Genomic DNA, 23,896 nt, shown 5'->3' with positions numbered 1-23,896 from the left:
GGAATATTCAGTTACAAGAATATATTTAACATGGGAAAAAGTTGTTGTTTTTTTTTTTTCCCTCCAGATCTCACTGGAGGGAGTTAAACAATTTTTGCTGAAACTTTAAAAAAGGAAAAGATGAAAAATTAGAAGCCAGCCTTGTGCTGATCCATAAAATGAAACATTTCAGCCCAAGCAGCTATAGTTTGGTAAGAATATCAACAATCTGAATACAGGGTGCAGTACATCAAAACAAAACAGACCTTCAACTAACGGCAGAATTTTAACCATGCCCACTGTAGTTATTTACCTGCAAGTGAGGGCTTACTGTTTCATCGGTGTTTATAATGCCCTTTGAGATCCTGATAATGAAGTGTAATAAAGAGTTCTGGTGTTGATAACAGTGATGCAGATTTGAAGCAGTTTCTTGGATGAGAGAAAAAAATGAAACCCATGTTTTTGTAAAATTGGTCTTATATATTATTTATTAAGCTTTCCACAAGTATGTTATTCTCACAATGTTTAACAGAGCAGAGAAGTTTGAAATGTTTCTAATTTAAATGGGCTCTATCGGTCTCTTTATTCTCATAGGTTAGCAGGCTTATCGAATTAAGGAGTGTGTCATCAAGAGTTCCTGGTGAAGCTCTTCTGGCCGCAGAGGTGGAAGATGAGACCTGAGCCCAGGATCCATCTCATATTTCACACTGCTGAGATTTGTACAACTGCTCGAGACATCTGGATGCCTGGCTTTGAAGGTAAGAGGGATTTGCAAAGCTAAAGCTAACTTCAGCCATATCTTCTCCCACGTGTGGTACTTTCTCAGCAATAATTGAAAAATCATCCATTAATATTCACTCGAGCTTGAAAGTGATTTTTAGGTACTATTCTGATTCAAATTGTAGAAATCTTTGACTGCTCAGACTTTACTGTTTTTAACAGAAAAACAAGTAAACAGAAACAAAGTAAGTAAATAAATATACACCAAAAGCAAATGTCAAGTGTTAAACTCCACTGCCCAAACCAAAAAACTCACTGTGGTGTTCAGCTACATAAATTAGCCAAAGGGGGAGAAATGGCACCATATTGTTTAGATAAACCATCAACAGCCTGTAAAGTTTTTATAACTACTAGAGGATAGATTTTTTTTTATATAGAAATATGTGCGTGTACACAAGGTGAACATATATAGATAGATACAGACATACATGGACATGCATTTTGATGCTGGGGCTGTGTTAGTGGGTACTATAAATCATCCAAGCACAGAAAAGAAATGTTTTATGGTGGTGTTTGCAGTTTCTTCCATATGTTAAATGCTTTTCAAAAGCAGGAGATTATTTTGTTTCTGCTCTGACAAATGTACAGTTTAATAAGATGCAGATAAACAGTGGTGAGAGGGTTATAGCATACAAACAGCATGATCAGGGCTATGGAAGGCACATACTGCATCTTGCTAGTTTCAAGGTTTTTATAAACGCATTTCATGCCTTCCTCCACACTTCAGGCTCCTCATTCCCACTGCACACCAGCTCCCGTCACAGCTTATGTAATTAATCATGATAAAACCTATTTCAAACAGAAAAAGTCCACAGGAATCTTCTGCAGTGTTGCAGAAGAAAATAGCCAAGGATTTTGTAATCTACTCAAGGCAAGTATTCCTTATGCACCTTTTCCAGTCCGGTAGGAACAGACTGACTGGACAGAGCCTGAATTCAATGGGAATTCACCCATTCCTGCCATTTAGTACAGTGAGCTTTCATAATACTTTGACATTGAATGTGGCAAAAGTGGATAATCTACCCAGTCCTGGAAAACTTGGCAAGATCTGATGAGGTTGATGGAGTCTGGGCAGGATCCTGACTAAAGGACAGAAAAGAAGCAGCATTGATAGCCACCAAGGAACTGATCTCCTGGTGATTAGAAAGAAGTAGTGGAGAGATCTTAGCAGAGTCCTTGCTGTTAAAGATAATAAATAAATAAATAAATAAATCCCGTCTAAAGACATGCCGTTAGCACAGGAAAGCAGGAGACTGCTGATCTCACTTGGCTCTGTGCTCTGATTTGTTCAGATGTGTGATTTTATAGGCAGGAGAGAAAAGGACGCCTCTGTTATGCTTGAGCTGTTATGCTTGAGCAAGGACTAGAGTGTTCAGGAAATGGAATCATTTCTCTTCTGATTAGCTGCATTGCTCTTGGTCCATTTTGGGATTCCAGTCCCCAAACTGTCCCCAGACAGCATGAGACAAAGCTTCTTACACAAACCTCTGTTTAAAACATCCAGCAAATAAGGTCTTCCAAACTGTCCCAGGTGTATTTGCAAAGACTGCATATTTCTTTTCCACAGTGTTCTTTATTGATAAAAATGAACAGAGGGGTCACTACTAATGGCGTTCTGATATTTTTAGCTTTATACAAAGAATTTCTTCTCAGGATTTTTGGTTTGGTGATTTCTCCAGACCGAAGGGACAAGTTCTTCCATGCCTGAAATTCACCACTGGTTGGTTTTTCTTTGTTCTTTTTTCTAATGATGACAGGTCAATGAAGTTTGGAAGTTTGTCAAAGATCACCCAAAATTTCAGTTGCAAATACAGCTGCAATCCTGTTGCACAAAGATAGAAATTCAGTGGAGCTCAAAAAGGGTGGTGCATGCTGGCCCTGCGGGGCTCTGAATGTTTCCTATTATGTTGGTTTTTTTCTTATAGCTTGCATGATCCTCGTAGATATAGAGGTATATGTTTGGCTCATTCTGTTTAACTTGTGGCTCAGAAACTGTCGGTTTATGCTACCTGCCTTCTTCAGCCTGACAAGTTCAATTTCTGCAAAACATGTTAACGTGGATCAAAGCAAACCTCTTGTGGGCAGAGATCCCTGTGGGAGAGTTCTCCCTGGAGAGAAAGCATCTGCACTCGTAGAAGCCTGGCAGATGGGGCAGCATCTCCTACACTGGCTTTCCCTCTAGGGAAGGGTATGCACAGGAAGGACTCAGTGGAGCAAGGCCCAAGTACTTGACTGTCTGCTGATAAAAGTTCCCGAGAGTCCTTCTTGTGGAGGTGGAAGGAGGAGCCAGCTTTCTGCAGACCTAAGTTGGTTTGGGGTGGAATGGCTGAAATCAACCATTTTTCTAACTGCTGCCTTTTTCTGCTGAATCCTTACAGAACTTAGTACACAGAATAGAGCATTAGAAGTTTTTGAAGTCTCACTCTGTAAAGACAAGCTAAGAACTGCAGGTGAGTACCATGAAACTGTAGCTGAGAATACCTACTGTAAGTAATGCAAAGCAGAAGAAAAGTGAACATCACTTGGCCTGCAGCTTACTGGTTACAATGACAAGATGCAGAATGGTTTTCTCCTTCTGAAACTCCACATAGGGGAAGTAAGGTGGGCAAAATTAACAGTACCCCATAACTTGCTCCTACTGAATGCTAGGATGAGTCTGTACTGCTTGTAAACCTTCAAACTTGCTAGTCAATCTAGCCACCAATTTGATAAGGTTAATTGAAAGTTTACAAAACAAAGGATTCTTCTGTAAAAAGCTGATGAATTCAAGACTGCTGCTACTGTCTGATACTTGAAACTGTACCATGAAATAAGCAAAGGGCTTTGAATTGACGCTTTAAAAAAATCTACAGTATGTAACATAAAAGATATGCTAAAACCTCCTTAAAACTACAAAGAAATCATGCTATAGCAGCTCTAAGAAACAAAACAGGAGAGAAGAAGAATTAATGCATTAGCTAAGGTCTTATTTAGTTTGCTGTAGGAATGTCTGTAAAACCTATTGCTCTGTTGTTCTAATGATGTAGGCTAAGACACAGGAGATAAGAAAAGCCAAGGCACTGAAAGCTGTTGCAAAACTAGGTCACTGTTAAATTAAACATTTTATGAAAAATAGAACCTACCTGGAGCAACTCTGAAAACCTCTTTGCCTTTTTCATGCACTCGGCTACAGAGGGGCACTTACACCACCTCACTGCGTCCATGGGGAAAAGCCCCAGCTTAGGCAGGTCTCGGCACCTACACCCGAGCCAGCAGCTCCATTTTTTCTTGTAATTAATGCTTATTGAATCTTTTTGAAGGAAGTGCCACAGGGTAGTTATTGGATCAACAGTCCTGTGAAGGGAAAGCACTGACCCAGCCTCGGAGCACCGCAGGCGCAACGGTGAGCAGGACAGCTGGCACCGGTCTTGTGAGCACCAGTGGGTATCGCTCTGGTGTCACAGCCACTGCATGCAGTGCTGGAAACTTGCACCTTCCAAAGCCGGGATAAAATGACCCTTTTACAGTAGTCTGTATGAGAGATCTTTAGGAGAGTATAACCAGGTGTGTGGGAACCTTTCTACTGCTGCAGTCATCAGCAGAAGATGAATAATTTTATAAAAGGTGTCGTTTGGACTTTTTTTTTTTCTTCAGAATTTTTCACTTGAACAGTTGCAACTGTTCCAGGTACCAATCATTTCCAGAGAGCCAGTGTGCGAGGCACACCACAGCCACAACATAGTGGGACATCCCTGCTTTTGGTGCCAATCAGCAGGCTCATTGCATGTAAGCCTGGTTTTGATAACATCCAAATGAAGTAACTCTTCAGGATCTTAGGAAAGGGGAGAAACATGAACACTACGCAGGGGCTTTTAAGACAGGGTAGATACGTTGGTAAAGTTGCGTTTCCTCTGTGGAGCTGACAGCCTTACCACATTATACTGCAAAAATCAGTCCGACTTGTGGAAACTAAACCTTGGCAACTCAGAAGCTCTTGAGGCTGAGGCTGGTGCACACTGCTGCTGTGAAGGGCCTGGGAGCAGTGCTTCCCAGCATCTGTCCGTGGGGTTTTCACAGACATTAGGGTCGTTTCGGGGTGAGTTCTTTCTGGAGGAAAAGGAAAGGAATAAAAATCTTATCCTATCTGCTGGAGAAGCTGGTGGAGCATATCCGTAAGAAGCGTGCAAGCTACTTTGCGCAGCTAATTAATGCATGGAAACTCATTCTAGCCAACAGCAATGGCTTTTGCCCATGTGACAGATCTGCTTAAAAGAGCTGTGCAACTCAGAGTGATTTTGTTTAAGGCGTTGTGAGTGATAATGGTGTGCAGGGTCCCTTTGTGGCCCCGGGCTTCTGCAGGGAAATCGTGAGCATTCGAGGACCATGACCCAGCCAGATAAGGCTTTCCTGCTTACAGATGGAAGAATTTTACCTAACAGCTTGATCGTGCAGTAATAAACACATAAATAGAGCACGGGACAAGCAGAACGCAGAATCATACTCCGCATGGCGATGAAGTGTACCCGATGAAAACAGCAAGAAAAAAATAAATGAAAAGGAAGACAGAGGCTTGCAATCCGGAGTAAAGACCATGCTGAAGGAATGCCATGCGGAATGCAGGGACCACGTACGAGGCAGTGACTGAATTTCACCGAGGGTTTGGGCATCTGCAAGCGGGACCCCGCACGACCGAGGGCGCAGAGTTTCTCTGGGAGGCTCCTGAGGCCCTCAGCCGACCCCAGGTACCGGGACCTGCTGCGGGGCGGAGGGGGGGCACCGGGACCGGGGCTGGGGCCGGGTCCGCCCCCGTCCCGCCCCGCCGGGCTCGGGCTGCCGGCGGGAGGCGCGGTGCGCCCGCTGGCTCCCTCCTCCTCGCCGCGGCCTGAGGGGCGCTGAGGAGAGCGGCACGGCGAGGCGAGGCGAGGCGGGAGAGCCCCGCGCCGGCCCTGAGGGCGCCTCGGTTGCCAGGGTAATGGGGGCCGGGCGCGGGCAGGTGGCGGGCGGGCCGCGGGCAGGGGAGCGCGGCGGGGCGAGCCCTCTCTGCCCCCCGGGGGGCTCGGGCGCTGCTCCCGGGGCCGGGCGGGCCCTTTGCGGGCTGGGGCCCCGCTGGGAAGAGGGGGGAGCCCCGGCAGGGCTGGGGAAGGGGCCGGTGCCCCGCGGGGGAACTTGGAAGCGCGGCGTCCGGCGGTGACGGCTCCCTCCCCCGGCAGGCAGAGCCGCGGATCCCCCCGGCACCCGGAGCGTCTCCGCGGGCATTAACCGCGGTGGCAGACGCGCAGGAGTAGCTCGCAGGACCGGCGGCGAGCCTCAAGTGTTTCTCCGAGGAAAACGCGGATTTTCCTAAAGATAACGGTGCGTGGCGGCTCCTGCGGCGTGCACCGACCCAAGCGGTGCTCGACGGACCCTGCTGCTCGCCGCACCGCACAGCCTGCTCGCCCCGCTGCTCGCCCCGCTGGACACAGCCCTCACCAGGGCCAGGACGGCCTGGTAAGTCAGGGCGAGGGGCTGCCCACTGCACTGCCCCCGTTACACTGGCCTGACGCTTCCCAGTGCTCCCCTGAAATGAAAGGTTATAGGGGCTCTCGGCTGGTTTCTGTTTTGCTAAGTGCCAGCGCGTAGGGATGGGAGAAGAGGAAAAATCCGTCTCTGATAAACAAAACCGCACTGCTAAAACTCACCTTCTCGCTGGCATCCCGCCCTGTGTATCCGTGGCTTCCCACCCCGGGGAAAGCTACACTTGGGTTGTGTTTATGTGCTTCTGTGGGAAGTGCTTGGAGAGCTGCGAGTGTGAAAAGCGCTTGGTAAAGGCATGGTGTTATTTGTAGTTGCTTGCTGAAGAAATAGCAGAAGAGGTTAACTGTAGTTCAGAGCTTTGGGGATGGAAGGCGTTTGGTACCATCTTAAATATTCTCTGCAGTTGATTTGGTTTTACATAGATGCAGAAGGCTGTGCATATTTTCCTTCATCCATTTATTTCTTTCCTTTTTTTTTTTTTCTTTGAATGCCAGGTTTGTCCTAATCTTGCAGCTCAGAAGAGCTAGCAATTGTTTGCTGTGGAGTTATGATTCATAATGCTTTCTCGCCAGCTGATTGTGAACATTTCCACTATACTGCCTTATAAATCTGCTTAAAGGAGAGGTCAGATGTTGAATTGTAGTTGTGGACTTGGAGGCATGGGGTTATAAGCACAAATAATAGTGCTTATTGCTTGAATGTGTATGTGAGATGCTGAAGAAACTGTTTAGACCCAGCCAGTATCGTCTTTATTTTTAGACGAGCTGTTCTTTTTTCTAGCAACCCAACTAATAAAACAGTCAGGCAAGCATTCCAATTTCTTTTCTAACTGGATACAAGTGTGGTGGACTTTTTAAATAGCTTTTTTTTTTTTTTCCCTTTTAATTTGTAGTGGTAATCAGAAATAGTTACTTGCTACGTGTCACACAGATTTATAAGCAAAAGATGTTTAAAGGTTGCTGTTCAACCTGTCTGACTAAGTTTTCTAGTTTCCCTTTACTACCTGTCCCTTCTAAGGAGAGGCATAGTATGAAGCTGCATGTAGTCACTGTTGATGCTGCCTGCCTTCGTTTCCCTCTGAAGGTTCCTGTGATGCAGGTAGTGCAGACATCTGTTTTAACCAAAACGACACCTGAGGGTAAGAGGAAAAAGCATGTCCTCTGCAAGCAGTGATTACCTCCTTGCTAACCCCTGACGGGGTGCTCTGGTTCCTGGCACATAACTGGTGGAGCCCGCAGGTATGCTGCAGGTGAGCAGAGCACTGTTCATTCCTGAGAGTAACTCTGCCTTGGTTAATGCTCATGGGAGGAGAGCTGAGCACAGGGGCTGGAAATGCCGGGATCTGTCACTGTCCCCTCGAGCAGCCAAGGAGGGGAGAGAAGGAGAGGGCAGCACTGTCCCAGCAGACTGCAGCAAACTAGCAGAATGGCAGGGGAAGAAAAGAAGCTGCTGTACGTGGAATAGCAGGAGGGCAAAATAGCTGCAGTGTGTCTTCTTAACACTGTATGTTAGTCTGTGGAGAAACTTCTGAACGTGCCGTGGCTCATGCTTCCTGATGGAATACAAGGGTGTTGCCGGGTGATTATTTTCTTGTTCTCCTTCATAAAAATGTGAGCCTCCAGCTTTTCAAAAATGAAGGGATAGGTAACCCAGAGGCTCTGGCTTGAAGTACCTTTGATTTCTAAATCAAACCATGTAGCTGTAAAGCAGCAGCAGGAGGGTGAGCACTTTTGCCCTTCTGAGCAGCTAGTGCATTCTGTGTGCTGGGTGCCTGGCACTTAAGAAGCATTTCTGCAAACACATCTAGGCTCTGTAGAGGGCAGATTGTATGAGCAAACAGGTCCATGGCACTGAGCAGCTTCAGAGTGTTTCAGAGGACGAGTATTCCATCTAGTTTTCAGAGCTGATGTGCTCCTGGTTCCTCATGGGACTTTTCTTAGCTTGTTCACGATTGCATTAGTGTAAGAATTCATACCATGCTATTGTAATTACAAAGAAAACTCGGGTGCAATAGGATTATTGTGTTGGTAATTTGGGGAGGTGTTTATTTGTGTCAGTCATTGAACTGCTGCCACCAGTGTGGCATGAAACAGTGCTCTGCCATCTAAAGTATCAAATGAGATGTAAGCTGGGCATTGGGGCCCTGTGTTACTGCTGAAGATGTAGTAGTACTTTGAACCCTGAACACTTGCTGCTGTCTGCATGTTAGAGAAAAGCTGACCAGGAGAAGAGCTGTGCTGGCCAAGCATGTTTCAGATGCCTGTTGGTGGTGATGGACACCTTTGGAGGTTTTCAGAAGCATCTGGACAAGTCAGTTGCTTGGTTCCTGTGGAGTTACACGCCTGATTCCACAGGCTAGAAAATTCCCTCTTTGCATCTTTGAGCACTTACATGTAGTTGAACATCTTTCTTCATATTCTGAACTAAATTGCTATGTTCCTACACCTCTAAGAATTTTTTCTGCAAATTTCTGCCTTTACTCAATCTCTTAACTTCCTGTGTAGTGATCCTGTGTAATGTCAGAGCACCGCTCGAGTTGTGCCCTTGCAGTGGTGTTTTATAGGAGTTCTGATGTGGCTAGAAGGCACACAGTCTGAAGTAATTTGAAAAATTTGGCATATCTTTATGCACTTGAAAAGATAAAAATAGATGTATTATGGAGGCTAATGGGGCTGGGTTACCCTTTTCTTTTAATGATATAGTGACTTTTTAAGTTTTTTAAGGATGCTGTTAATATTAGTGAATCTGCAATGTTTTCTTAGTCCATATACATTTTACCATGAAAAGACTTTTCCATAATTTTACTTACTGGTTTTAGCTGGAGTGATAGCATAGTGTGGTGGCTGGGGAATGAACTGATTTCTGCTGTTGTGCTTTATGAAGAGAGGAGCAAGAAAGAGGAGCTAATTTGTATTTTCCTCGGTGGTTGTCAAGCTCTAGAAAGATTGTAGAGTCAAGAGAGACTGCTGCTACCCACTTGTGTCACATCACATCTCTTACTGTTTTTTTAACTTTGCTGTAGTTGATGGCAAAGATCGTGGAGGGAGACATAGATTAAAATTTCAGCGAGCAATAGGGTTCTGGCATTTTGGTGTCCCAGGAGCTCTGCGTTGTCATGCTGGAAGCAGCTCTCTGTTCCTTGACCCAAGAGCAGCAGAAAGTGGCACAGGTACTGCACCCAGCCTGCCTGGAGGTGGTGGGGGCCATGAAGTAGCTTGGTAGTGAAGAGGAGTTAGTGCATTTTTTAAAATTTTATTTTATTTTTGCCAGGAATCTTCAATTCAAGAGAGTCACAAATGTCATCCTGGTGAAGAGGAATGCTATGTCATCTTTTTCACTGTACTTATAGAACCTGGCAGCAGTGGTGAAAGATTCACAGGGTAGTTAAAAGCTCCTCGGATTGATTAATACAGACTTACTGTGCTATGGGGATGTGTGTGCTGAGCAAATGAAAACTAATGGCTTGAAAGCCAGGGTTTATATGTTCAATTTATTGCTCTGCCATCCGTTATGTGAATGTGGGGAAGTCACTTAATTTCATTGTGATTTAGTTTATCATTTTGTAAATGAAAATAATATTTACCTCTGTCACAGATGAGCAACTAGTTCTAGATCATGCCTTCACTAGTGTAACTGCAGTCTGGCATGGACACTTATTAGGTCAGTTAAAGGAGCTATCTTCATATGAGCATTATAGTGTAACAGCAGTGTAGTAAAGCATAGCAGTTTTCATAATGCACGTGGCATATATTGCCATTTGCAGTAGTTGAGTTAGGGCATTGTGGAGTTCAGGATAGAGGAACCACTGCAGTGGGATTTTCAGGCTGTGCTGAACTGTGTGAGTGCGTGAACTTGAGCTAGCTAAGTCAGGAGTGTCTCAGATGCTTTTTACATTGTAATTACAGAAACGATTTGGACTTCATTTGCATCTGTAAAGGCTATACGTTTCTGAGATAAACAGCTGGGCAGTGAAATCATAGTATATTGCATAATGTCCTTGAAGTACATGGAATGCAACCAGGGCTGTTGCATAGTGCCACATCTTCAAAAGCACCTGTGCCTTTGGGTAGCAAATTTCCCATTTAATTTTATGCAGGGCACTTGCAATTTTCCATCCTCTTGAGAATGAACATCCAGCAAGAACTCTCAGCACTTTGGGATGTTTTAAATGAGATTGCACAGTCACCGATCAATGCAGGAGTGAATTGGTTGTTATATCAACTTGCATTAGACTACCTGAAGGGAGTTTTATTTTACTAAACTGCATTTGGCACAGGGAGCTTATGTGGAGTGATTCTGAAGTGGGAATCTAACAGGTACTGAGGTGTATATTTTCTTATTTTAATATTTTGATTTTCTTGTCTGCCCATATTTGAGTATCCATTAGCTTGCACTTCTTCTCATTCAGTTTTTCTTTTTAATCAATTTTCTTCAGCTCTTTTCAACTTACTGGATATAGTGGAAACTAGAAAATGCAGTCCATCCCCCAGAAGTTTACTGCATTTGCAATTAATTTTTTCCATGGTGCATGAAGTACAAGGCACTTCAAGAGACAGTATATTTGATGGACAAACTTCGTGGGCAGGATGCTCTTAGCACACCTTGACCGATCCAAAGAAGATGTTTTTTCGAAAAGGGATTTATATCGGAAGAGGGATTAGAAGTCTACCCTCAAGCATTGTATTATCAATGTAGTCAGTCATCTCGTTTTCCACAGTGAACGATTTTGGCCAAAAAGCTGGCATTGTTGCAAAACAACAAAATACAGCTTCAGCTCTTTCCTTTGCAGCTGCTCCTTGCAGGCTGATAGCACTGTATAAATACTGCAGTTGCTTGGGATCACCAATTCAGATGAAGTTCAAAGTTGGGCTATGCCTCTCTCTTTGCATTTCTAAACTCACATACTGCTGACGCTTTATTTCAGTTAAATATTCAGCATATATTTGCTGTTACATTCTCTGCAACTATCCTTGGTAACAGCATGTTGGCTCAGAGCTTTTCCAAGAGCCCTTGTGCTCGCAGCAGTATTTTTTTTTTATTATTGGAAGGTAGAATGATGATAGGTGGGCACTCCATTTTGTTCTGAATTCTCTGGAAGGAGGATGGGTGTATTGGAGCCAATTTCTTCCTTGGTATAGCATCATCCTGGTCCATTAAATCAAAAATAAATTTGGTACACGAGAGCCAATTTTAACAATTGATTTCATAAAGGGAAACGTTTGCTTTGTTAACAAGCGATTCCTGTGTCGATATTCCCCACCACCCATCCATCCACATCGCACCTTTTCTTTCAGTTGTCTTGCTCTCCTTGTTTATCTCTCTGTCAAATAAAAGAAAGCTCTGAAAGTGGGAAACATCTCCCCTTTAAGTCAGCAACGCTTCTAGCACATCTTGGGTGGACAGACTGGAAAACAGGTAGTGTTTATTTCTCCTTTTAAAAAAAAAAAAAAGGTTCTAGTCCATCAGGGAATTTGGGACCTAGTCAGTGTCAGATGCTGAGCAAGTTCCTTTGTCTTGGCTTCTGCCCCTGGGTTTACTGGCTGTAATATCCAGTTGTAGGCAATGTTTTTCATTTTTTCTAATATCTACAAATACCTGCAGGTATAGAAATATGTAGGCAGAGTATCCAAATGGGGCACGGCTGCCTGGGGAAAAGTGAGGGAAGTAGTCATCTCCTGCTGTCTATCGAGAAGCCGTGTGATCTTCTGACAGGTAACTGAGACGGGCCACCTGTGGCTAACGTGGCACCTTAAGCATGTAGTCATTTTATTAAAGGGCATACGTAACTGGGAAAAGCAAGTGAGTGGTGACAAGTATGTACAGAAAACAGCTGCTTGCATTAAATTATGCAGTGGGCTGAATTTAAAATGGTAGCCTGTCTCTATGCAGGAAGCCAAGTGGCTTGGATTGCCTCATGTCTGAAGGCTAGTTCTGTCCAAATGAGATGGATGGCTGTGCTCGCAGTACATATCCTTGGCTCAGGAGTCTCTTCTGGCCACCATATGGTATCTCTTCTGTGTCTTGAAGATGTAATGGTGGGGGGGGTTGTGTTTTTGTTGTTTTTACAATGAATGCTTTAAAAAATGTGAGATTGTTTTGCAGCCCACGGGGATAAGGTTATGCATCATAGGACAGGATGTGGTGTGAGGGTCTGTGAAGTTGCAAAATTTATTGGGAAACTGGTGGAGGAATGAGTAAGAAGTCGAGAGGCTAACCTCGTGTAGGATCACCCCCACTGACTGTTGTGTGCAAGCGGTGATTGCACAGGAGAGGCCTGTGTTCCCAAGGCGATGCCTGCACGCGTACTGGTTTGGAGCTCTCCAGAAGGGAGCCTGGGAGCAAGCTAGCAGCCAGGCAGTGCGAGTGGTCAGGAGCACAGAGCTTGCTCCCTGCCCTGGTGCTGTATGGAAATGTAGGTATCCCCACAGGATGTTTTGAGGCACGTTTTTCAATGGAAGCAGACATGCTGGTATGTGTGTGCCAGGTGTGAGCTGGTACAAAGGGCAGAGGAATGGGGTCCTTGGGAACCTATGAATTTTCCCTGTATAAATAAAACTGCTTTCTCATAAACAAAGAGGAAGTTGTTTGGCCAAAAAATAATAATATTGAACTTTAAGTGAGGTTGCTGGAAGTGTTTATACTTTGTTACTTAAAAACAGCAACAGAGTGAATATTGTTGATAGTACTGCAGAGCTCAGCACTTGTAAGGAGGGGCAGAAAGTCTGGGGATGATCTTCCACTGGGAAAGTATTTTCAGAGTAACTTACTTGAGTTACAGTTTGATTTCCAAAGCTGTCATTGGAAGGATTTTTATGTGCTTTGGGAACTGGACTTCACTGACCAGAGGCAGACCGCCTTGGCTGCTCCTCCACTCAGGGAGCAGCGCTGTGGTACCTGGAGAGGTACCAGACCCTTTACTCGGGCACTGCTGACTGTGGTGTCGCTCCCTACGCAGGGACCCCCAGTCCCCCTTTCACTAGCACATAGCTCCTCCTGAACATCTGTTTTGGGAAGGGAACGTGCTTGCAGAGCCTTGTTTTGCTGAGGTGGTCAGCGGGGCAGTGTGCGGTACCAGGACACTGGTGGGGACGGCGGAGTCCTGTCCTCAGCTCCGGTCTTTCCGGCTCTTTTCTGGTTCAGATGGATGTTGTATCAGTTTCTGTTTGGAAAATTATTTCACTAGTCACACAGATTTATGTTTGAAGGAAGAGCAGAGGTGAGCATTGCAGTGCTCTTGAGCTACATCAGATAAAAGCAGACTGCACAACCCAGCTGGGGCCTGGGGATCCTCTGGTTGATGTTTTTGTTTTGGTGTGCAGGATGACTTCTGTGATATGCTCTGTGTTGTCCTCTAGTATGCACATCTTGTTAGGCATGCCTGATCCCTACTTTAATGAAGTAATAGTTAATCAGGAGAAGAAACGGAACCTACAGGTTTCCTTCTTCCCAGCGCAATTATAGAGAGAGTTTTATAATGGATGTGAAATATCAACTTGATCATAATGGGCACTAATTGAATGCAGGTTAACTGGTTATTTTTCCCTGTCTCTTCACTGCTGTCACTTTAATAACAAGATCTATTTGATCTGAATATTGAATCAAACCAGGTAGGGATTTTTCCTACTGGGTTCAGCAGGTGTGTGGCTATATGATTCCTCAGGAGCGTGAAAAGCCTACTAGTCTAGATGTGTTCAGTAGCTAGAATGAAATTAGCGGGATATTAATGACATGAAATTAATTTTTATTCTATGGTGGTGTGCTAAAGCTTCAAATCTCTTATGATTTGATGTTAGTACTACAAGTCAATGATAAGCTACTCTTGAAATACAGTAATTAACTAGCACAAAGGTCGTTTCCACTTACTGTTACCCCAAATTGCATTTCAGCTGAGCACTGCTGATAGATATTTACATAGGGATTCATGTACTAGATTCTGTTGTCTAGGATTAAATTTGTGCAGATTACTCAGGCAAACTCTATTTTATCTCGGATGTGCAAGAAATGTTTGCAACTGCCAATTTTGCCTATTAAGTTGACAAATTATTTATTAAATGTAGGATCAAAGTCTAAATATGATCCTGTATAGGTTTGTTAAACCCAGGTGATATTTTCAAGAAATAGTTTGTCTTGCAGAATTTCTTCTAACTTGGCATTTCTTCTCTTTTGTCTCCATTATCTATAAAACCCAGAGTCAATAAGGACTCGTAGATGGGGTAATTTCTGTGAAGCAGATGGGTTTTTGTGCCTATAAGAGTTTTCTTACAGCAGTCATTTGCAGTAGTCAAGGTATTTTAGAGCATGAATGGAGAGCTGTTAATTTATTGCTTAGTTTTTATCACCGAATTTACATATATGCTGAGATTACACACTGACGGTATTGCTGCCTGAAAATGTAGAGGTTGTTGACTTTGAAGTTTTGTTATTAAACTCCTGTATCAGAAAGTGTAAAGAAAAACAAAAGGTTTTCTTGCTTTTCAGAGGAATATTTTATTGGTTATTCTAGTTTAAATGAGTTCACTGATTCCTTTGTGATATATAGGAGCTATTCTGTTTGCAGCCTCTGGCTTTGGGGGGAGCTTGAGAAGCCTGATCAGATAAGAGGGAGATAAAGCTCACCACAGTTCAGTACGTTTTGTCTGGGGCTGCCTATCTAGTCCAGCATGATTATGTTTCTCCAGAAAAAACAGATCCGTTATAAAGAATAAAATAATAAGAAAAATTGAAAGGAAAAAAAAAAGGAGCCAAATGCATCCTCTCGTTTTAGCATCTGTGTCTCAGTATTTTTTCTGGAGGTTTTAGTTTAAGGCTTCATAGGCTGTCTTACCCCCCACACAAAAAGTTACAGACTACTGGTTTGCTCCCTGTGTGTGACAGAACAGTTAGCACTAATGGTTTTCAAGTGTTATCACAGATACTGTGGAGTCTGGATTACTGCAGGTATGGCTATTGTCAGAAAAATAGCCATGGGAAAATAGTATCTTTTTAACCTTCAGGGGCAGTTAGATTTATTTATTTATTTATTTTGAAAACATGCTTATGGATTTTGGTGGTTGGTGTGTGGATGCGTGTTGGTATGCATTAGCCATTAGAAATGCAGTAAATGGCCTGTAGAAGTGAAGTGCTGACAGTGCTCTTAGGTAATAATTGGTGAGGATCTTTTCTGGAGACTTCATGTGTGATTTTAATTAAAAAAAATAAAAAAATAAAATGTCCATATTCACTCTTCTCTGCCCTGCATAACAGAAACATCTGTACAAGAAGCAGTTGGATTCTCTTCTGGTCAATGCACTGCAAACATTTACTTAGGCTCAGAGGGCAGAGACTTTTTTTTTTTTAATAAATCAGTAGGATCCCTTGAAAAATTAGTCATGTGATTCTTTCCTGCAGGGGTAAGGGGTTTGGTTTTGTTTTTTAATAGAATGTTGTTGAGTGGTAGCACTTATCAGTGCAGCTTTTTTGCAGTTTTGCAGTGCAGTGGGCCAAATAACATTTTAAAATTCTGCCTGGAAGGAAGAGAAAGGGGGAAATTCCTGCTCTCACTGGGATCATCATTACGACTCAGTGAATGTTTTGTTCTTCCTGGCTTCTTGAGCTCACAGGGATTCCTGAGTGGAGTGTCTAGAGGGTTGCAAGACTTGATGTTGTTTGGTTTATGGACATGTGTTCTCTTGGGGTATAATGAAACCACTGACAGGCTGCTCAGAGGCCATCGGTGGCTTGAGATGTTCCCAGTAGAGCCATCACCTGTGTTGGCTGCATGTGGACAGGCAACCTAGAGGTGAACAGCTCAAAGCTATTACCAGTTCCCATGGTCATTCTGTCTTTAGCTCTGCTCTTTTAAAATGTATAGATGGGGATGTGAAAACATATAGACAGGAAAAATAAACAGTCCAACTACCAAAGCTGTATAATGACTGCCAGGTTTAATTTCTGCCAAGGCTTTGCTTCCTTTCCTGTTGTAGCCTCTCCAGTACTTGGTGTAATCAATTAACATCTACTCTTTATTGATGCTGGATGCCAAATACATAACTGTTTTCTGCTGCCACTTGAGTACTGTGTATTTGAATATCAGGCTTTTTTTTTTTTTCCTGTTGCAGAAAAGCCAGGGAACACAACTGTTTTAAGAACACACTCACTACAATCAGTACAAGTTGAAAATGGTTGCAAATAATATCCAGATTAGTCATTTGATTATTTGGCAGTGTAGTTTGCCAACACATGGAGAGCTATTAAATATGGACTTCATGGTCCAGCTGCTCCTCTCCCCCCTTTGATTACCATCAATAGTATCTATTGGGCCTCTATAGCTTATATATAAATAAGGTTGGAGTTCTAAAAAGAAGTAAGAGTTCTTAGCTTACATTGATTTTCATAGTAAGGTAGTAATCATAAAGGAACGTGCATAACTAAATGTTCTTCTGATTTGTTTGGATTATTCATTAAAACTGAGAAATAAAAATTAGTTGGTGTTTTCCTGCATGCAAAGCTGATATGAAGTCCACCTATCTATATTTCTGCACAAAGTGAGTTGAGATCTGCACTAATGTCCTGCTTGCTACTAAACTGAGTGTGACAACCAAGGAAGGACACCCTGTCATTTTTCAGATGCATTCACACAATTTATGCTTGGGTTATAGGAAGCTGAATTAAACATCATTTTGTAAAAATATATAAATAAAATTATTTGTTTAAGCCATGTTGGTAGTAAGAGGGGAAGATACTAATTGTCTTGAAGGAAATAATTAACACTATAAACCAAAATGAAAAGTATGAATTTACCTTAAAATGCACCCTACCCCTTCTATTGCTTGTCTTGTTGCACTGGAGTAGCTGAGAAGCTTCAAGATGCACCGTGGTGGGAAATCATGAAGTATCAGAAAAAATCAAGTGAGCTAACAGTAGAATAACAACAACACAACTTGTAAATGAGAACGTTCAAAGTGAATAATGCAACGACTGAACACAGCTAAATAATGCTGCAGAGGGCTTTTTGACCAGAAATTGGAAATTTCTTCTTTAAAGGGCACTGCTCAATTAAAAGTTAATTCCAGTTGTTTTCTTTTAAAATATGGATGATCTCAGATGTAATGTGAGGGGTAAACATGGTCTTTCCGTAATGCAGGTGAAGCTGAAACTTGGGTGACCTGATGTATGCTCGCAACTCTGCTTTGGCTTGTCATTGCCTTCAGGAAGTTACGGAAAATCTCTACCTCATTAAATTGACTGGGGATACAGAGCCTAATTGTTTAGCGCCTTGAAATCAAGACTAAGAAAGGCCGTGAAAATGGACATCAGTATAAATCATTCAAAGTGCTGTAACTGAAGATGTTTTACCCTTCACCGTTTGTGCTATTTGATATTTTTTTGTATCTAATCATTATGCTTAAAGAATTTATTCCATTTCCTTTTTGGCTCATGACCTGGGACAACAGTGCAATGTCTGGGCTTCTAGCAAAAAATAGAATGGCAGTAGAGTATAATTTAGAAAAACTTTTAATACAAGTTAAAATTAATTGATACACTTAAATTTAAAATAGTGTCTAAACTGGTCTGAACATCTGTTGTATGTGTGTATTATATGCTGAGGCATTTTGTTGCCTGTGGAAATGTGAAAAGTCTCTTCTGTCTGTAAATAAGAGATAAGATTTTTTTTTTTTAAGAAAGGAGTCTGTAGGTCAAGTATCCATGTATAAATTTTGAGCATATTTTGACATTTCTGTCTCAAGTTTTAATAAAATATTGGTTCTTTCAATGTTAAAGCACCTCTGCTCGTGGAACAGCTGTGGTGCTGGTGTCTACAGGAGGCGGTGTTACCTCTTAGGCCGGTGAGGGCCGTGATGTGACTCCATCTTGTCTTCTTGTCTCCTCTAAGGTGTAACTTGTCAAACACGCTGGTGGGAGAAAATTTTAAAATGTAGCATTAGATGTAGAATGTAAAGCATCTTCCCTGCACCGTGACTGTATGATTTTTTTAAAACAGATGTTTTTGGCTGGAGTCTGGCATGACCTGGAGGAGATGAGGCAGCACTTTCCTAGTGCTTTTAGAGGACAGTTGAGGCGAGGGAGGGTTAGGCCTGGTGGTTGACCTGGAGCTTGCTGGCTGTGTGATAAGGAGAGGGGTGCAAAGCTGCTTGCTCTGCCCTCGTCCTGGAGAGTAGAGGGCTGAGGGAGGGTGCTGCCACTGCCCTGCCAGTCTCCCTCTGTGGGCTTTCTGCTCGGCCCTCAGGGCTGCAGCTTGTCCTGGCATTTTGGTGGGGTGTCGCTGCAGTTGAAGTCCAGAGTGTGGTTCCCCCATACTGTCCTTGTCCCTCTGTTGCGTGTCTTTCACATGCTCCCTGCAGCCTGGGGTGGCTCTGACTTCTGTTCTTGTCCCCACAGCCCCAGTGACGAGAGGCAAACATGGCCCAAGCACCTGCTGACCCTGGCAGCGCGGAAGCTGCGGACCCTGAGGAGAGCTCCCCGAACATGATCGTCTACAGAAAGGTAAGGAGCGGGAGCTGCTTACAGAAGCCTGCTCCTCGCTGGCTGTTGGCTCGTGAAAGGATCCTTGTCCCTTCTGAAGACAAAGCTGTGTTGCCATCTGCTTGGATCTATATCTGAAATATTTTTCAGTAAAGTAGGTGATTTGAACTATAGCATTTGAGAGCTCGGAAGTATTCCGTTCAGTGGAAGCATTTATGTTTGTTAGTATAAAATAGTTGATGAAAGACTTATAATGATGTAACTTGAAAACCATAACTTCTTGTGAAGGGCTGTGATGCAACATTATTCAAGTATTATTCAAGTTTACTGAATGTAGCTAAAATAATTGTACATACTTCTAAGCTTTATCACACTCAGCCTAGAGCAGCTGGCATGTAATGACCTTCTCATATGTTTTTTCTATTTTTCAAACCGCATTTTTTGTTACATAATTTACAGTTTGATTCTTTGCAGGTAGATGTTATTACTTCCTGTTGCATTGCTTAAATTTAAGAGAAGCCTTTCAAGTGCTAGTGAAATATGTATTAGGCAAAGGTAAAATAACAGCAGTGCACAATGTCAAAAACCATTTTTTTTCCACAATGATAAAGTGTCTTATTCTGAAGCACTTCAGAGGTGGTATTAAAGCTGAAGGAGAACGATCTATTTGCTAAGACGGTGTTTTACTCTGGGGTAGGTTAATATATTATCTATGAAATTGGGTCTCTGTAATTTAATGAAATCATGTAAATATTTTTTTTATTCAGTCTGCAGAATGTTTCTTATGCAGCATGTGAAAGTGCTGGATAGTTCTGACAAAACTAAAATCTCTTGTGTGGCCCAAATAAGCTACTATTCTGTTAACTTGGGAGCTACAATGCCAGCTGAAATCAAGTTTCCTTATGTAGTACAATCCTGGGTAAAAAAAATATTTTTAATCATTTCTACACCTTAGCAAATAGCTATAGATAACTAAAATGTGTTGGGTATGCATCATACTGTTTTCTGCTTGCGTGACTGCAATCTTGATGACTTTCATATCCTGAGAAAATAATTTAGGTTTCATACAAGAGCATGAGTTGTTTAAAGTGTTACTTTTTGATAACCGTGATTTTGGTTTAGTAGTTGCATATTTGGTTTGGAATCTGGAATTGTTAACATGGGAAAATTTTCTGTGTAATGTGTAGGCTTGTTTGTTTTGAATGTGTTATGAACACACTTCAGCTGCTAGTTTGGAAGTAGCAGTAGCTGGTTAGTCAGATTGTCTTTCTAGAACCTGTTCACTGAGAGGTCCTACAGCAGCAGATGGAAGCAGATCTCAGATATGAAAGGAGTTTCTGGTTGCATGGTCTAGAATTAGGGCACTGAATTTCTCCTTGTGCAGAGAACTCACCTATGTTTGGAAACATTATGTATTTTGTTTGACTGTGTCTCACTTTCTGTTCATCTAATCACATTTCTGTTTAAGGATTTCTCCATTTGTTTGCCTGTTACAGTTTCACTATCATCACTATAGAATAAGGCTTGTGAATTTGGTGTTACAAAAGGGGAGTGCACTCATGACATTTGATTCATCTCTCTATATTGGTGTTCCCTAGATGTCAGTATTATCAGCCCTTTGTAATACAGTCATCTGTCAAAATATGTGGTTATCTTTTATGATAGCATGCCTCATGCACTGTTTAATAATATGAAATTCTGTATTAAGCAAATGGGCATCTGTCAATTTTTTGTGTGTGTGTGTTGAGGGTTGTTTTTTTTTGCGTTCATGAATAAGGTTAATATAAACTGTTCTTTGAAAAAAAAGTTAATTTCTATTGATGATTAACTTTCTAAACCTAATTTACTCTTGGATATTAGTTATATATTATGCATCAATTATATGTTCCTTAGTGTTGAGAAATCATATGCAAAATCTGAGAAAAGACTTTATTCTTTTGAATATCTCTACTCTCTCCAAATGAATGTTTAGCTCTTAATCTCTAATTTCTTTTCAAATGGCTTGATTACCAGTAATGAATGAGAAAAAACACTGCACTGGACTCCCGGAAGTGCAGAACACAATCTGCCCACATACCATACAATTTAGAGTTGGTATCAGTTGGGTCATACGAAAAAGAAAAAAAAGTTTTGCTTCTCATGGTAGGAATCCTGAGACGCAATTCTTGATCTCCTTGAAGAAGAAATAAAGGTGACCTTCAGTAACAGGACAGAGTCATTCCTGCTCTTAGTGTCAGCTGTTCTGTTGTTTGCCATAGCTGTCATGCTTGTGGGATTTTTTGGGGGGGTGTAAGGTGGAGGATGGTGATAGCCCTACATGTACAGCCTCAAATTGTTCGTGCTTTCTTTACTGAGACTTACTGAGGTCTATTTGAAGCTCAAAAATGATGAGGGTTGTTTTGGTAGCCTGCCTTTCTTTATAATCACTGGCAAGAGATGTGTGCATCTAAAGGCCAAGTCAGACCTTAGATGATGGTGAGTGTCCCTTTGGAGCAACCTCTGCCTGTTTTGTTTATGGAAAAGAGCCTAGAACCGTCTGTTCTCTTTACTTAGGTACATAAAGCTAAGCGGAATGAATTTTGGCCATGCAGAACAAAATAAACTAATTTATTTTGACTCCAATTAGTTTGTGATATTCTCTATGGACTCCTGCAAGCAAACTGACTCTTAACTGTTTTGATTGTTACAGCAGATGGTCTCAGTGAGACATGTCTTATTTTCTTCTACCTTCAGGGTTAACCTTTTGGGGGCTGATATTTATCAAATTTTGAGGCATGTTATTTTTGAATGCAAAGTGTTCCATGTTGCCCTGCTGTTCTGGAAGACATCTGTGTGTGAATTAGCAGTGCAGGTGCACTCATTAGTGTGAGTGGTGTTGGGGGTGTGATTTGCCTCACCCTACACTTGTTAAGATGAATTATACCCTAAACTACGTGAGATGTATTTACTAGGTCCCTATTGATTTTACTAGATGCTCTGACATCCAACTTTCAGGTGGTTATGTCACGTGGTAGACATCTATAATTAGGTAAGTTGCGTCCTGCTCCTAGTATTCGGGCTACCCTGTGTGTCTCAGTACTTAGTCCTCAGCTCCAAGCTGGTTATAGGGCTGTGGGTAGCATCACCACAGGGGTCTGCTGTCATTTGTCTTTGTGTGGCATATTGATACGCAAGGGAAAATGTAAGGGTGCCCCCAACATTGCATTGCAGTTTAAGTACTGCTCTGTGCGTAAAAAGTCAGAGCCCTGTTTTCTTTGGTCTGGCCACATCTGGAGAAGATGCTGATGTGTTTTGCATTACTACTGGAGGAGGGGTATGCAATACATGAAAAGACTTTGAAATGCACTAACCTCCTCTTCATGGGAGCAGGTCTCCCTGCACAAGGGCTTTGCAGGTGTGAGCAACATCCCAGTTTTCGCTGCAGTCTGTGAGCATTGTGTGGGTGCTACAGCACGGAAGAAAGACACACTATGGAAAGCTGGTGAGAGGAGAAAAAACACACTCCAAGCAAATGGTAACAGAAAATACCAACTCATTGTAAGCGCCTGTCACTATGCTTTGAAATTTAGCCTCCCTTGATTGCTTTTCTGGCTTCCAAGCCCTGTTCACTCTGTCCCAGGGGCCTTTTGTCTTATTATTCCAATAATTCTGGGTCTGAAAGTTCACCTTCTCCAGACTCTAACAAAAAATGAACTGCTCATGGACACCTTCTGGCACCAGACCTACTAGACAACCTATTACCAAAACAGTTTGGCAAATCAAATCTCCTTAGAGAAAAGACTGGAAAAATTGTCATGTTGTTGGAAGAAAAAAAAAAAAAGCAAAATACTTTGGGCTTGGCTAAATAGGAACTGAAAAAAACAATAAGGAAGATTTGTTTAGGAGTACCTGGGGGCTATAACAAGAAGGATGAAAACACAGATATGAAATGGGTAAGAGTTCATAAACTTCACTGTTGGAGATATTTAGAGCTATTCTGAGCATGCATGCTCTGAGGGATGTCAAAGGGTGTTGTCAAAGAAATGACCTGGGTTATGCAATGGTATGTTTTCATCTCTGCAGTTAAACTTCACTGGACACATCTGCTATTTTAGTCGGCAGTTAGTGAGTTAACTCAGAGTTTCATGGTTACTCATCATAAATCTTTTAAACAAGCAGGAAAATCTGATTTCCAAAGGCAATTACTGTTCTAAGTAAATATAATACAAACTTGCAGCTGCCACAAGATGCTTTCAGAAAATCTGAATTGTTTTTTTACCTTCAGTATTTGGCAGCATTATTTTCTTTTTAAACTCTCATGTAAGATCTGATTTATAATCATCTTAAGAAGAAGCAATGTTGTGTTAGCAGCTTTTTTCCAGGCAGCTCCCAATGTTCCAGTCAAGGCAAATATCTGGAGAGCTGCTGTGAGAACGGGTCTGAGGTGGTGATGGGAGGGGGGGAGGAAGAGCAGAGGCTTGTGAAGACAGAGTAGAAGAAATGTACGGACCACAAAGCAGAAAGATGGCAGAAAGAGGCTTTTGTTAAAATTAGCTTTTCACATTTAAAAGTATTATGCAGGTATTGGGACCTGATCAAAAAACCAAGAGTACTATTTGTTTGCTCTTAATTTGTGCTCAATAGCACACAAAACCATAAGGGGATAGTCCAAGGGATGACATTGTGGCAAAGAAAGGAAAGCTGCTGTGTGTGAAAATGACATGATATCTATGCATGGAACTTTTATGCGTTATTAAATGAAAGCAGTCTGCATCTTTTTTTGAGGTTTCTTGAGTCTTTCAAGGTTTCTTGGTGCTCTACTGAGAGGCAGCAGCTCATCTCTCTTGTACCTTGAAGTGCCACTGGATTTGTTTGTAAGGATTTCTGGTTTTTAAGGATTCATATTTGTAAGGATTTCTGGTTTTTTTCAGAGCAAAACGTCTGTGCTGTTTACATTAGATATTGGAAAAACAACCTCTCACCTAAGAAATAGCCTAAAATATTAATGCCTAAAAGGCATTTAAACTGCTGGATACTTTTGGCATTTTTTTAATTTGTCCCTTGAGTTATATTTTCAAGATTTTTCTGCATAGAGTCTTTGGACCTGATTTTTGTACATGAAATCTGAGATTCTCACATAATTGCTTCTGCTTTGCAACTGGTTCTTTAACTTAAAAATCATGATAAAATGCATGAGTTGATA

At 42.1% G+C, this 23,896-nt stretch overlaps 1 protein-coding gene across 7 annotated transcripts in view; it reads left to right on the top strand.

The window, feature by feature from the left end:
- Positions 1-23,896, top strand: part of RGS6 (regulator of G protein signaling 6) — a 283,258-nt gene that overhangs the window by 6,640 nt on the left and 252,722 nt on the right. For 4 of the 7 annotated variants that reach the window (XM_040560601.1, XM_040560603.1, XM_040560596.1 and 1 more), the window contains exons 3-6: positions 574-737; positions 2,685-5,480; positions 5,949-6,225; positions 18,631-18,735. In XM_040560601.1, the coding sequence (XP_040416535.1) occupies positions 18,652-18,735 (84 nt within the window). In that variant the 5' untranslated portion in view covers positions 574-737; positions 2,685-5,480; positions 5,949-6,225; positions 18,631-18,651. Of the gene's footprint in view, positions 1-573; positions 738-2,684; positions 5,481-5,603; positions 5,708-5,948; positions 6,226-18,630; positions 18,736-23,896 lie in introns of those variants that run through there. The other 3 variants (XM_040560598.1, XM_040560597.1, XM_040560599.1) reach the window with 3 other exon arrangements.

This window comes from Cygnus olor, chromosome 5 (genome assembly GCF_009769625.2).
Source record: "Cygnus olor isolate bCygOlo1 chromosome 5, bCygOlo1.pri.v2, whole genome shotgun sequence".
Taxonomy (NCBI): Eukaryota; Metazoa; Chordata; class Aves; order Anseriformes; family Anatidae; genus Cygnus; species Cygnus olor.
Note: the sequence above shows the minus strand (reverse complement) of the source record. Positions and strands in the feature narration are given on the sequence as shown.